At 36.2% G+C, this 14459-nt stretch overlaps 2 protein-coding genes across 4 annotated transcripts; both read right to left on the bottom strand.

Annotated features, from left to right (window-relative positions):
• Positions 1-682: 682 nt before the first annotated feature.
• LOC128866563 (venom serine protease) lies at positions 683-4982 on the bottom strand. 2 transcript variants are annotated; one of them, XM_054107396.1, is made up of 6 exons: positions 4628-4982; positions 4217-4550; positions 4056-4154; positions 3242-3410; positions 2743-3169; positions 683-721 (listed from the first exon to the last, which is right to left on the bottom strand). In XM_054107396.1, exons 1-5 carry the CDS (start codon positions 4889-4891, stop codon positions 2770-2772), a joined length of 1266 nt encoding a protein of 421 aa, XP_053963371.1. In that variant the 5' UTR covers positions 4892-4982; the 3' UTR covers positions 683-721; positions 2743-2769. The 2 variants fall into 2 exon arrangements, with proteins under 2 accessions (XP_053963371.1, XP_053963370.1); XM_054107395.1 differs by lacking the exon at positions 683-721 and having other exon boundaries at positions 2632-3169.
• Positions 4983-5061: 79 nt separating this feature from the next.
• On the bottom strand, positions 5062-11415 carry LOC128866565 (venom serine protease). Of its 2 annotated transcripts, XM_054107398.1 has the most exons (7): positions 11151-11415; positions 10689-10810; positions 6434-6660; positions 6046-6364; positions 5888-5986; positions 5654-5813; positions 5062-5552 (listed from the first exon to the last, which is right to left on the bottom strand). In XM_054107398.1, the coding sequence occupies exons 2-7, from the start codon at positions 10711-10713 to the stop codon at positions 5171-5173; spliced, it is 1212 nt and encodes a 403-aa protein (XP_053963373.1). In that variant the 5' UTR covers positions 10714-10810; positions 11151-11415; the 3' UTR covers positions 5062-5170. The 2 variants fall into 2 exon arrangements, with proteins under 2 accessions (XP_053963373.1, XP_053963372.1); XM_054107397.1 differs by having other exon boundaries at positions 10689-11415.
• Between the last annotated feature and the right edge of the window lie 3044 nt (positions 11416-14459).

The following is a 14459-nucleotide window of genomic DNA, read 5'->3' as shown; positions in this document are numbered from 1 at the left end:
CACTAGCAGATAATTCATTATTTTCTTCTACTCTCATAGTCCGCATAATCAGGTAATATTTCTGCGGCACTTTGCGAAACTTCAGCATCGTCATCAGCAATTTCAATGTCATTGAATTGGATTTCTTCTTCATCTTCTGAGTCAAAGTCATAGGGAGCATCATCGTCACAAATTTCATCAAATAAAGATTGTATATATGATTCTCGCTGTTCCTCAGTTAGCCTGCATAATAAAAAAAATTAGTATATGTTTACATTGTTGCTTATTTTACATTTTTTACCTTCTATATGCTGCACTTGATAAATATTCGTTTCTTCTTGAAGTCATTTCGTATCCAGTTATTTATAGTTTCAGTTATATTTATTTTCACTTATATTTTCACTTCTTACACTTTTGAGCACCAAAACAATAATGAAAATATCAACAGGCAGCATTTATAACAACATCTCGTGTGAAAACAACCCTTGCAGCTGCATATAAAATACAAAAACCAGTTATTCCAGTGTATTTGCTACCTACGTACCCATACCTTGCGCGACCTTTTTGCACATATCTTTTGAACCAGGTAGAATATTTCAATGAAATAAAAACCAAAATGTGTATTCGTTGTTACTCTACAAGTATATTATTATAAATTATATTATTTTGTTTTGCATTTATCAAGACAACAACAAAAACAAAAATCCACTGCTGCATGTGCTGACTTTATTTGCCCATATCGCTGGAACCAGTAGGAATATTCGAATGAAACAAAAGACAAAATACTTTTTATATATTAAAATATACATTTAAAAAAAAAATCATAGAAATCGGTTGAATAAGCATTAAAAAAACCGCAAAATAAGGTCCCGGGTACAAACGTATCCCGGGTGTGTTTTTACGTGGTATTTTCTGGGTGTGTGTTCTAGGGTTAAAAATAGATCCCAAAACCTAAAACTGACACAATTTCAAAATTTCCAATTTCCAAATTCTTTCATCTGGCCACTTAGAATAAATAGTTAATTGTCCTTCTAAAAACCTCAATTTGCTGGGCATCGCTTTTTCTTGACCTTAACTTTTGCATGAGCTTTATTCCTCGAGCTCATAACTTTTATTCAAATCAAATCTAGCCTGCAAGGTTTCTAATGTAGCCATAGACTTTATGAATACATCAATAAATAAATAGATTGGCAACTTAAATTTACAAAAAAAAATTTTGTTTTTAAAATTTACGCGTTTAAATCTTCGGAAAATCTAATGCTAACTTTTCTTCGCTTGGGCCTTTGGAATAAACTACGGAATTAACAATTCATTTTAAATAAGATTTTAAGTCCTGGCTTTTAAATTTTTTATATTGAAATTAATTTTAAAATCTCTGTTTACATATTTTTCCGTTATCAGAGTCAACTTCAATTTAATATTTTCAAAATTTTAAGATATTATTGTTCGCACCGAATCTGCAGCTTAAATTTTTAGTTCAGCCAAGAACCAATTTTATTCCGGAAGGAGTGAATTTGTCTGGAAATGCCGCCTAGTATGTGTTTTGGTTGTGATTTTCCATAAACTATAAAACAATTGCGATTGAAATGTAGAACAGTGACTTTCGGCGAAGAAAGAGGCCATTTTAATTTAAATGTAAATTAAGTCCTTTGTAATCGCCATATCATCAGCAGCAGTAGCAGCAATCAGTAAAGAGTAGATGGAATTGCCAGTATTACAAGAGAATGTTAGCAGACATACAAACACACGCATACACACACAACCTCAAAATGTGCTTGAAAGTATTTGAATATCGAAGTCATAAATTCTTTCATATAAAATTTCTTCTATGTACTCGAATAAGGATAGATTGGGAAACTTTCAAAATTACAACTTTGTCAAATTTCGTCTTGGAAATCCATTTTATTCCAGTTGTGAGCCAGTAACTGATGAATTTTTATTATTAAAACTAACACAAAAAAATTCGAAAAACGTCTTCAATAAAGGGCTCGTTTTTTTTAACACCTCTGTGGAATTTGTATTGGTAGGTAATGGCGCTAATCTACTAGACTCACAGGCGTGGAGACACTTTAGATCTGAAATCTGCCCAAAGGCAGAGACAAGCCCCACTTCTGAGAGTGAGATCCTGAGTAAACTGCAATATATTATCTTATATAATAGAAGACTGAGGCCCCTTGGAAAAAAAAACTTTTGTGACGTCAGTTTTAAACTAGTCTTGTTTATGTGATGATTTTGCTAGCGGCTTTGATAAAAGTGCAAAAATTAAAAAGTACTACCACAAATGAAGTACACAGGTTCGAATATCCGGGCGTGAAACAGCAAAGGCTCGAAAAAGTTTTTCCTTCTAGCGCTCGTTTCTCGGCAAGCAGTGGTAAGCCTCCGAGTGTCATGAAAAAAATTCTCTTAAAAAACCATTTGCGATCGGAGGCCGCGTAAAATTGTATATCCCTTGGAATATACACAATTTTATTCGCGCAGGGTTTCCTAATAGAAACAGTTTGATTCTGATTCTCCAGGTCTGGCTAGATTTTTTCTTCTCCGAAATCTCTGTAGTCGCAGGTCTATGCCAAGAAGCCACAACTCTTCAATGCCCTTAAAGCTTTCGTAACTCAAGCTTTTGTTCAAATTGCACCGAAAAAAAGACAATCGGACTCACATCTTACCGCTTGACATGAAGTAAGACTACATTTTTCTTGTATTTTACATTTTTTCCAAACTAGTTCAATTTATAAAAAATCTCTTCTTACCGTCTTAAGTACTTACAATACAACAATTGGTATATTTTGATGCCTAAGGTGCACACACACCTTCAGCACTTTGCACATATCTCCAGATCCAACGCAGATAAGTCGTGATTCGTGTATTTACGCCCACCGCATAACGTGCCCCACACGGCCCACCATAACTGATTACTCCAAGCGCATACATGCGTGATGGCTGTGACGGCTGTTGCTGTTGCCTGAGGATAACCGGACCGCCAGAGTCGTATTGGCATGAGTCTTGTCCTAGACCACGAAAGTCGTAGGTGCAAATTTGTGAGGGAATGATGGTGGTATTGAATTGTGATTCGCAGGCACGATTTTCGACAGTCAACAGTTCGATTTTTTGTAGCGTATTTGATTTGGGGCCGGCAAAGGAGGTGGTACCCCAGCCGGTAACATCCACGGTGCGGTAGGTGAATAAATCAGAGCTAGAGAAGATAAAGGTACGAAAATAAATTTGAATGAATGACGAAATGCGAGGAATGGGTGTTTAGACAAACGCTTGTAGTAGCGGCAGACAAATGGGTCCAACACCACGAGACCATTCAATGCGCGTAATGGTGATGAGCAGGGCCAGATCGTTGATGACACTAACTGCAGTGGAGGCATAATTAGGATGCATGATAATCTGCTGTATACGATGTTGCACGGCAAACATGGAATCGGTGGCTGATGGGATAGCAGAGAAAAGAGAACGCGAATGAGTGTTAATTTGTGAGTAGGTGGACTTATGTAAGTTTATCTCTTTTGAATTTTGAAAAGATTTTTCTCGTGGATGGTCCTTGTAGTTTGATGTGAGAGAACTAAGAAGGCAGGGCAAAAATAACTATGAATTATAAACAAAAGTCAAAAGTAGGGTATGGGTTAATGAAATCAAGGCAGAAATGAAAGGAAGAATAGCGAGAAAAAGTTGTTTTCAAATCAAAAAATATAAACAGTAGTTCTATCTGATTGATAGCTGAGTATCCAAATGTTTTTATAGTATCGCCGTTTAACGGGCACAATTTGGCTTTGGAAACTTTTTGTTTGTGATTTGTATTTTCTTTTCCAGTTGTAGACAGTTGCTCATGATCTCTTATTAAAAAATTGAAATAAATTGGAAAATTATTTTTATATACTTCTTCCTGCAGACAAAAATCTGATAATTTACAGAGATCCCTAGCTCTTACTGTAAGTAGAGCCTTAAAAAATGGCTCACATAGGAAAATAAGGGAATGAAATGATGCCACAAATATAATTGAAGAAATACCCAAATCTTCAGTTTTTTAACTATTGTTCTATAAGTCGGTTATTTTGCTTTTAGCATCTACTCACTGCTGCTTAGGTCGTGATCTCCCACATAGGCGATAATCCTCCGCGGATCTGATTGTACGCGCATACAGTGCGCCGCTGTCATAATATGACGATTACTCACTAAAAATGAAATGTTTTAAAGTATACACAGATTTTTGGATTAGCTGTCATGTACTACGCACCAATGCTGCCACCGCAGAAAACCTGTTGCGTCGAGCTGAGATCTCGCAAGGCAACCATCGACGGATATTCATGCTTGGTCGCCTCTTGGCCATTTGTAATGCGCGTCTGTGTGGTCCAGCCGCAATTACAGGGCTGCTGCTGGGCATAAGCTTGGCAAAAAAAGCGACCCTGCTGATTGGTGTTCGGTGTGGCTGAGTAATAACCCACAGTCATAGGCCGAAAATATGAGGTACGCCTAATATTCGAGTCAGAGCAGAAGGTTTCGCCTTCACGGAAATCCAAGTCACCATCGCGTGAGATGTAGAAGTAGTTGGTGCCGCATGCGTTGGGATACTAGAATGAAAAGTCAAAAGGTCGAGGGGTTGTCGGGTTAATATGATACGGTTTGATTTAAAAATTCCCGTACTTACCACTTCAAAAAGGCAGTTGAGCACTACTACATACGCATAAGGCGCTATTATGCGAAATCTGCAATTCGTGCCAGGTCTGTAGGCATTCGGATAGTTAGGCGAGGATATATTGACCACTTGTTGGTTGGCGGGCAAGTAATAATCCTGTAGCATACAATTAATTTGGGCTAGCGTCGTAAAGAGTTGTGCCCACAGCAGAACTGCAAGTAAATATACTTTTGGAGTCCTAACTGAGTAAATCAGTGACGCTAATTGCAACACCATCCTTTTGCGATTCGTTCTACTCGATGATTGTACGAAAAGTGTCAGCTTATTTCAGCGTAAATAAATAAACCATCATAAGAACGACATTTAACCCAAATTTGCAGCTTATCGCAAAGTCCCAAGAGCTTTTGTCTCCCTAACCAGAAATCTTTAAATAAATTTTGCATTCCTTAAATCAACATTCATTTCTATATATTTCTTACTAATACACATGCACATATTTATTTTATATACACCAAAAATAACAACAAACAAGTGTACAAACATATTTCAGCAATATTAACTCAGTGGCTTAACACACGTCGTATAACCCGTTTGTTGGCGTATCCAACTCAAGTAGGAGGTTACGCGCGTGTTCACACCAGTGCCATGGGCCAGGCCGCAGGGTTGTCCGTAGCTGATGCAGCCAATAAGGAAGAGTCGGGAGTTTCGCAATATCACCGGACCGCCCGAGTCGAATTGACAGGCGTCACGGCCAGAGCCCGAGTAGTCATTGGTGCAGATTTGTGAATCATAGATCGGTACGTCGTAGCTCTGCTGACAAACGGAATTTTCGATCACCATAAGATTGGCTTTCATTAGCGCATCGCTGGTCGGACCGGCAAAGCTTTGTGTTCCCCAACCAGCGACGTCCACATAGTTATAAGCAAAAGTCGCTGAGCTGGAAGAAGGTAAATAAATATCTGCATTCGGCATATTTTCTATGTCACATTAACTCTATGTGCTGCTTTCAGCTTTAACTGGAAATAAATTGACACTTACGCAGATGGTGGTAGGCAAATTGGTCCTACACCACGTGACCATTCAATAATTCCAGCGGTTTGAACAAGAGTAATATCGTTTGTGAGCGGCTCATCAGAGTAGCCGGGGTACGGTAAGAATCTTAAAATTGAATACGAAGCAGCATAACGCGAGGAGTTCACTATAGGAATGAGAGGGAAAATCGTAAAACGCTAGACAATCGGCGTGGTTTTGAAATTCCACTGAAAGCTATACCTTCAGAGAGCAGATTGAAGCCAACGACCGCTGTAATCTTTGCTGCTTCTGGTTGATAATTTTTGCAGTGGGTAGCGGTCAATAAATAGCGATGTGAAACTTAAAAAATGAGTTAAAGAAAGATGTAATACTCACTCCTTACGCATTTATATACTCACTAATCGAAGCGCCACAAAAAGTCGTATTAGTCGTCTTATCTTGCAGCGCCGCCATAAATGGAAACTCATTGGCGCCCACTTTTTCTCCATTAGCGATTTTCGCTGTTACCGACCAACCACACTCGCAATTTTGCTTTAGAACAGTCAGCGAACAACGGAAGTTGCCTGTAGATCCATAAGATGCATAGGCTATGGTGAGCCTGCGGAATAGCGAGTTCCTAGTGAATGTGCCTTGGCCACAAAATTGTTCCGAACCGCGTAATTGTACGTCGCCTTCGGTGCTGACATACAAAAGTTCTGTAGTACAAGAACCGCCGTTCTACAGTAGGGGCAATATGATAAAAATGATTAACGACATAATTAGAAGATTGGTTTTGAAGTATTTTACCTCTGGCATGTTGACTGTACAATTCATTTGGATGAAATAATCATACGGTGCTATGAACTGATAGCGACATGATGTGCCTGAGGGATATCCGCCGGGATAATACGGAGATTGGACGACGTAGGAGGTGCCTGCGACTATGTTATAGGTGTTATCGCAGCCCTCAAAGAGTCCAATTCCCAGTTGGATGTAATTGAGCAGTAGCAGCAGCAATAGGCTGTAGATTAACGCTGAAATGGCGGAACAAATGGGTAAGGATAATTAAGGGCAGATACAGTAAGCAATCACCGTTTCTAGAGAGAATTGTATGTCTACCATAAGAGTTGCAAAACAGTATTTACCAGCTTAGGAAAGTTTAATCTTAAGGTCTTGTTTTCGTTTTCTAGTTTTTAGATCATGATTTGCTAAAAAAAATTGTTTGAACATAAATAAAACCAAAAAAAAAGCAATCAATTAATTAAAAAACAATAAGTAATATACATATAAATAAATTGAAAATGAAGTCAAAGTCCTTAAACTTTGACAAAACCACTTAGGCTCGAAAAGCGCTTGTAACCTGCGACTCCCAACTGTGCTGGTTTATAGCGCATTATTTCAACCATTAATCATTCTAATCTTTAGCTTTAAAATCCGTCATAATGAAAGTTAAATTAAAATACAAATTTTTCTGTGACGAATAAGATTTTTTTGATATAATTGCAAAACTAACTAAAGTCAGGTAAGTTATTTCTTCAAAATTCAATAATTTCATTAATGTTAAGGCAATTCAAAATAAGATTCACAAGACAAAATTCACGTAGCACTTGCAAATTAGGATGGGAGGTGTATACGTGGGATGCCAATACCGATATGCTGGGAACCCGGGATGAGCTGGTACTAACCCTGGGATAACAAACATTTTGGAATACTTAGGTTTTTATTAAGAAGTAGAATTAGCTGGTTTACAGGTTTTGTTTTTGTAGATTTTTGTTAATTTTTACTTAATGTTTTCAAAACTACTTTATATTTGCTTTCTACTTTCTGATGCAAAAGTTCCTGAACTACATTGTTTTTGAAATACAATTCGAAATATGTATTACTTAAATATTTGTCTGTTTCCTTAAATAAGTGATTTATAAAATCAGTCTTCTTTAAGTTTTGTTTGTAAATGATCTAAATACTTTCAGTTAATGAATTTTCACTCATATTAAGAAAGTTATGTATGTCCCGATGTGAATTCCATTAAGAATCCCAGGATTGCGGGATTACTAAAAAACATCACGAAATCCTTTGATTCCTAATGCATACCTTCTGCTCAAATATGAACGAGACGTTATCAATAAAACGGTCCGCGGATGACATATGGCAAAAATAAATTTTTTGTTGGATGGTAGGACTGTTAATATATAAGCTTACATGGCAAATTTCAGCGTGATATGTCACATAGTTTGTTTTCTGTGCTACTGTAAACAAGTCAAGCTCGAGTGTTTTCTTCGAATTTAACGATGGAAATTCAAGTTGAACAAAGAATTTGTTTGAAATTTGTTATTCCAACAAAATTTCGGCTTCAGACGCCTTAAAAATGTTGCAGACAACCTATGGGGACTCTGCTCTATCGCGTGCACGTGTTTTCCAGTGGTACAAATCGTTCAAAGAGGGCCTTACATCGGTTGAAAACTTGCCTCATGAACGTCGTCCAGCAACATAAGTAAACGACGAAAACATCGGAAAAGTAAAGCAAATTGTGCTTGAAAATCGCCGTGTGACCGAAAGAGAGATAGCTAGTGAGCTGAGCATATCAAATGGATCCGTTCATACTATTATTCATGATGTCTTGGGCATGAGACGAGTGTCCGCGCGTCTTGTTCCAAAATTATTGAATTTTCTTCAAAAAGAACAACGCAAAAAAAAAATAATAATAATGTTAATATCGTTCCGCAAGCACCGTATCGCCTGATATGGCTCCATGTGACTTTTTCGTGTTTCCCAAGCTCAAGTTGCCGCTCCGTGGAAAACATTGAAGTCATAAAAGAGAATTCGAAGAACAAACTCGAGCTTGACTTGTTTACAGTAGCACAGAAAACAAACTATGTGACATATCACGCTGAAATTTGCCATGTAAGCTTATAACAGTCCTACCAAAAACCAAAAAAATTTATTTTTGCCATATGTCATCCGCGGACCGTTTTATTGATAACGTCTCGTTCATATTTGAGCAGAAGGTATATCTATTTTGTTTTCCTATAGTAATTTGCACTTTGTTTTGAATTTTCGCTAAAGTTTAGGGGAAATGGAAGATTTCAGGCTGCTAAAATATTTCAAAATTTCAAACTATGCATAAAATTTTAATCAAGATTTCTAGATTTTTTCGCTGTACGCAGTTTTATGGTTCATTAAATTTTAGTACACAAAGAGCAAGTTTCAAGTCACTACAAAATACCTTTGGTTTTCGCCTATTTTTCAGACTTTTTCTTTACAAGCATGAACTTTGTATGAAAAAACAGACTTGCCATCCTCATTATACGTATGATTTCCAAAATTTTGGTTATATTAAGTCAATATTATTAGTGCTAATTTAAGAAATGGTTCAGATTGAATTTGTGCAGAGCAGCTGTGTGGCGACTGCCGTAGTCGATTGGATTAGAGCATACGTGAGAGAAATCGTAAGGGTACGAATTAATAGCGGTTAAGTCAAGTATATTAAACTTTCATAAGCCACCGATTATTGTCATCCATATACGCTTTTGTTTCTTAAAAACTTAAACTTAACTTATGCTGTGAAATAGTATTTGCGATCCAACTGGCTTTAGTGGTGGCGTCACCTTTGTTAGTAGAATTTGTACTGCGGTCGGCAAATGAGTTTTAAACAAATAAATATAATGAACTACCTTGAAATGTCTTTGAGATGTGATGATTTTTTGCACCGTAGCACAGTGGGAAGTTTTCGACAAATTTTGTTCAAAAATGGCTACAGAATCAAATCTTTGACCAATGACTTTGGAAGAGATTGTAGGCCCAAATTTAAATTTTTTACTTTTATTATAGAAAACCTTGAATATAAAGGAATTTTCATGAAAAATTGAAATTAGGCAGATTAATTATTTTGGGAATTGCTTAGTGGCGATGAACTATCTGTAAAAAATAACGAAAAAGTGCGTGATTTTGCTAAAAATAATAAGAAATCGTCTTTGAAAGTAATTGAAATGAAATTGAAATGAATCATGGTTTCCATTTGAATTGAATCTTTGGGTCTTCCTAAGCAGAATTTAAGTTTTGGTGACCATCATCCTAAATAACATAAATTGGAAAAAGGTCAGATTTTTATATTGAAGCAAGAGTGGAATATTTTGATTAATAAAAACTATTTTAGTTAGGGTTAATTTGAATGCTCGTATAGCCAAACATTTCACTGGGTTCGTGTTCACTTTTTTTTCTTTAAACATATTTTCTTTCATTGTTCAAATGTTTTGATCGAGGCTTCCGAGCTTTTTAACAATTTGAGCAATTAAAAAAATTGCCAATTTTATTTATCAGCATTTCTTTAGGTTTCCGCTCTTTAGGTCTCTGTGCATAAATAACTTATAAAACTAAAAAGAGGTTCAGATAAACAAGTGAAAATAACAAAACCATTGCTCGAGTTTCTAGAAAAAGCTCGACATGAAATTTTCAGGTAATGAGTATTGAACGGATGTGCAGGTACTCGTTGCTCATTTGCCCGAGCTGTGCGAAAATGTGCGAACAAAATCGAGAGCTCTACGTTACAGGTAATTTTATAGATTTACTCGCAAATGAAAATGCAGGGGCCTGTAATCGAAGGCAGACAAAAATACAGACCATTACAGATATCTGAGAAAGTTTTACAAAGTAATGAAGCAGTTCGAGTCCCTTGGTCGTCTTGTGGGGCACGTCTAATTAAGAACACGGCTGGGTTTTTTTCTGGACATAAATTTGTCTCTACGAAAAACAATTGTATTATATTTACATACATCCCATTGCTTCGCGTGGTCAACCAACTTTCAAATAAAAATATGTGTGAAAATTACAACTACAATCGAATGCAGAAAAGGAAACAATGCAACTGGACTTGTAATATATATCGCAACTAATTTGCTGCTTTCGTCACTGTTCAATTTTCTTTTCTTTTAAGCCCTTTTTTTCTTCACTTGATTTGAGCTTGCACGCTTTACATTTTTATGTAAGAGTTATTTGAATGTTTTCTTTTGAAAAATTATTGAATATCCTTTTTAAAAATTATTCAAAATTTGAATATTTCACTCACTTTGTTTGTGCGTCATTTCGTTCATTACCGTTCCGCCGACGAGTTACACTTCCGACTGATAGTACCGTTAGTAAATGGTAACTAGGTATCTGTTGCCGCAGTAAATTTAGTTAGGGATCTTACTAAATCGTACGAAAACAAAAAGTTTTGTTGATGCAGATAAAAATGTGTGTGTAAGTATTGATATTTGCGACAGATTCGGCTGATAAGCAGCAACTCAGATTATTTGCAGATAATACGAAACAGCAAATAAACATAAAAAAACCGAAAAAACATCAAGTAAGAATGTTGAAATAAGTGGATAAAAACACTTGTTGCGGTACAAAGTCAACATGTATTAGTAAATATGTATCGTATTACTGCCGCTATCGCTGCTGACACAAGTCCGAATTAAGCCACGCATCAAAAAATGAGAAAAATGTGTTTTTCTTTATTTAGTAGTCCATATCCATATTTTCCTACACTTCGTGCTCCTATAACAACTGCGCACTTCTGTATACAGTTATTGATCCCGCAGCTTGGCGCGATTATATTTTGAAAGCGTTTGACATTATACGCGCACTCTTGGCTGATTTAATTATTTTTTCAGTCTATTTGCGCAAATGTTAAATGGTTGTCAACAATTGTCACTGTCATTGAATTGTTTCGGCAGGCGGTGCGCACTGTATGCGCTGAGCTCTCGAGCTGGTGTTCTAAGCTGATAAATGAGTTTGGTCGACGCTTAGCTAATTCGTTTAAATAGGCCGAATTCCGTTGGTGTAAACTGTGAGCCAGTGGTGCGAACTTCTTTCAGAAACACAGACATAAATAATGTGTTTTTTTATTTGTATGCATTTCGAAATAAGATCGGCTTTTATTTTTGATTTTGTTTTATTTTTTGCTTTAAATTTCAGTTCATATTTTACTGTAATAGAGTCAGATTTTTATTGCTTTGTGTAATCAGTAAAGTTAATTGTTTTGTTGCAAGTGTGTATCGCACTTATTTGTACAATTGGCGGGTAGCGGAAGCATTCGCTTTGTGTGGTAAAAAGCGCTGACTGAGTTGCGGTGGTGAGAATAGGTGGGTGACAGTTTGCTGATAAAAACGAATACAATGCAATTCTAGAATTTGTAGCGGCATGTTTTTGAACTTGAACGATTGCTGCAATCAACACATATGCACATATTTAAGCCTACATACATACATATGCACATGTGCAGTAATAATCCATGTCGGTGTTGAAAAACGTACCAATAAAGACTATTGTGGGTCATATATGCAGAATTATGTTAAAATCTAAATATATGTAAAGGGTTCTTTAAAACGAGCTCTCGCGTGGAGCTCTCGCTATACACGGACCATCTGGAAAAGCTATAGTTGATAAAATTTGCTGAGAATATTTTTCTAGTCCTGGTATTTAAACATGTAACGCTTCACTGTTTAAAAAAAGCTTTGGAATAGTTCAAATTTTATTATCAAACTCAGTATCCTGTTCAACAAACGTTCGGAAAGAAAGTCATTTTGATGAGTGATGAGGCTCTTTTATGGTTAAGTTGCTTCGTAAGCAAAAAAAACCCCGTGTTTTCGCCAGATGCCTCTACGCTGTATCGGCGCTTGGTGCCCTCACAGTTAATGGCGACCAATATCGGACGATAGTAACAAACCTCTGGTGATTTCGCATGCATGGTTACCCAAAAAATAAAAAAAATAAATATGATTTTGAGTGAAGGAAATCTTTATTTGGACCCTTCTGCGCACCATTGCTTGTTTGTTTGTATGTATACTGCAGCTGTCTAGTTCACAAGTGTCAAATATCATTGCCGACATTTGCAAAAATTATAAATCTTTCGATATGGTGATTAATTTTGTGCCACCATGTATGTTTATTGCCACAAATATGACAGACATATGTATTGCTTATATTGTTTTTTATAGTTTCTGGTACATGTTCGACAACATAAGCGATCAACTAATATTTCGATTATTGCAGCAGTTGAGCGACGAGTAGGAGAAGGTGTGCCTTATTTTCGTGTGATGAAGAAGGAACTGTGCATGCCAGTACTTCAAAGAAGTAAACGGATACCTATTACAAAGAGGATAGTGTATCTGGACCAAAGGAGAGCAAGCATAGCACATATTATCTTAAAAAAAAAGAGAAAAATCACTAAATCTATACACGATGAGCGCAAAAATCTCATCTGCAAGGAGCATAAATCTAGTACTTGCCCTCGCGTCTTTAAAACAATTTCCCACTTACCATACTGTGGGAAATATCAAATTAATTGGGTAGTCTTGGACTTCGTTATGACAACGACGTTCATTGGCCCCCGAGATCGGACAACTTAACGCCCCTGCACTCTTTTTTGTGAGCCTACGTGAAATCTGTGACCCATGCAGCCTACCTATAGACTATTGTCACTTTGAAGGCTAAAATAACTCGTGGTTTACATGAAATTGAGCCCTTTTTATGTGCATAATATCATATTTATCGTCAGTGAATATCCAAAAGTGGCTCATTAGAATGCGTGCCCTACAACATCCATTTTCCCTAATTATATTTCACACATAATGTAAACTGTAATGTAAATTCGCCCAAAATCGCTTAAACGATTATCCCACCAATCAAGACGAAGAATAATGTAAACTGAGGCGAATGGCTATAAACAAAAAAATTGTGGCAGTATTACTGTTTGTTTTTATTATAATATAAATAATTATAGTTGAGTTTGCCTTTTTGGCGATTATTCACCTCGATTTGTCCCCAGGTTGTTTTTATGTGTCCTGTTGTGTGAAAAATCTATAAGAAATTCTGTAGGAAAATTTAGTGTTTGTTTTCACAAAGAAACCTGCATTTGAGCCACCCTATATAAGCGGGTGTGCATTTCTTGTTAACTTATTGGCTTGGAAATTTTTCTTTTATTTAGATGTGAGCCCCTATTTTCATGACATTTTACTCGTTTTCTTTGTGTCGTTAATTACTGTTTTTATTGAATTTTGTTTACATAATTTTCACAGCTTAAACTGAAAGCGCTTATCGCCTAATTTTACTGACCAGCAATTAGAATGATTTGTTTTTGGTTGTTTGAAATTTATGTAAATGTAGCGTTGCAATTGTCTTATACTGCCTATTTACCGATAAGGAAAATGGGAGAAGATTTGTTCTTACATTAAGTAGTTTAGGCATAGAAAAATTAGATGAGCAGCTGCCCTTTCAAAGCTTTACATTTTTTATAAGTACATTCTATTAGTAATATAATAGGGTTCTTTTTTCTAATTTTGGGATCAAGATGATTATGTAAAATTTTGAGAGCATCAAAATATCGATAATTATTAATTATAATTAAGGAGCGCACAGATCAAACATCAATGAAGTCTTAAAGTTGATCTCATTGAGTTCCTATTACTCTACAGAAGTCTTCTATTATATTCACCTTATTATGCAGTTGCAACTGCGGAAGAGTTGATAAAAGTAGTACCAAAGAAGCCGCCATTAGATTTCAGTGCCCCTGCAATATTCGCGTATGTTTTCATCTTCCAAGTAACCCCTTTCCTATGCTCGTAAACCCCAGTCTATACAAATAGATGGACTTCTCTGTGTGATATCAAAAAAGTGGGGCAAGAAATATATCTGAAAATATTATATTTGTAAATACTGCTTTAAAATTGTACGGCATAATCTGAATGTAAACACTATAAACAAAATTTTACTGTAACAAAGACCTACCTTTTTTGAGCAGCCGAAATATAATTATCTTTACTGCTTCTAAGTTTATTCACTCATTTTTGTGGAG

The sequence above is a fragment of the Anastrepha ludens genome, chromosome 6 (assembly GCF_028408465.1).
Source record: "Anastrepha ludens isolate Willacy chromosome 6, idAnaLude1.1, whole genome shotgun sequence".
Classification (NCBI taxonomy): Eukaryota; Metazoa; Arthropoda; class Insecta; order Diptera; family Tephritidae; genus Anastrepha; species Anastrepha ludens.
The sequence above is the reverse complement of the archived record's forward strand: the minus strand, read 5'-3'. Positions and strand labels throughout refer to the sequence as shown.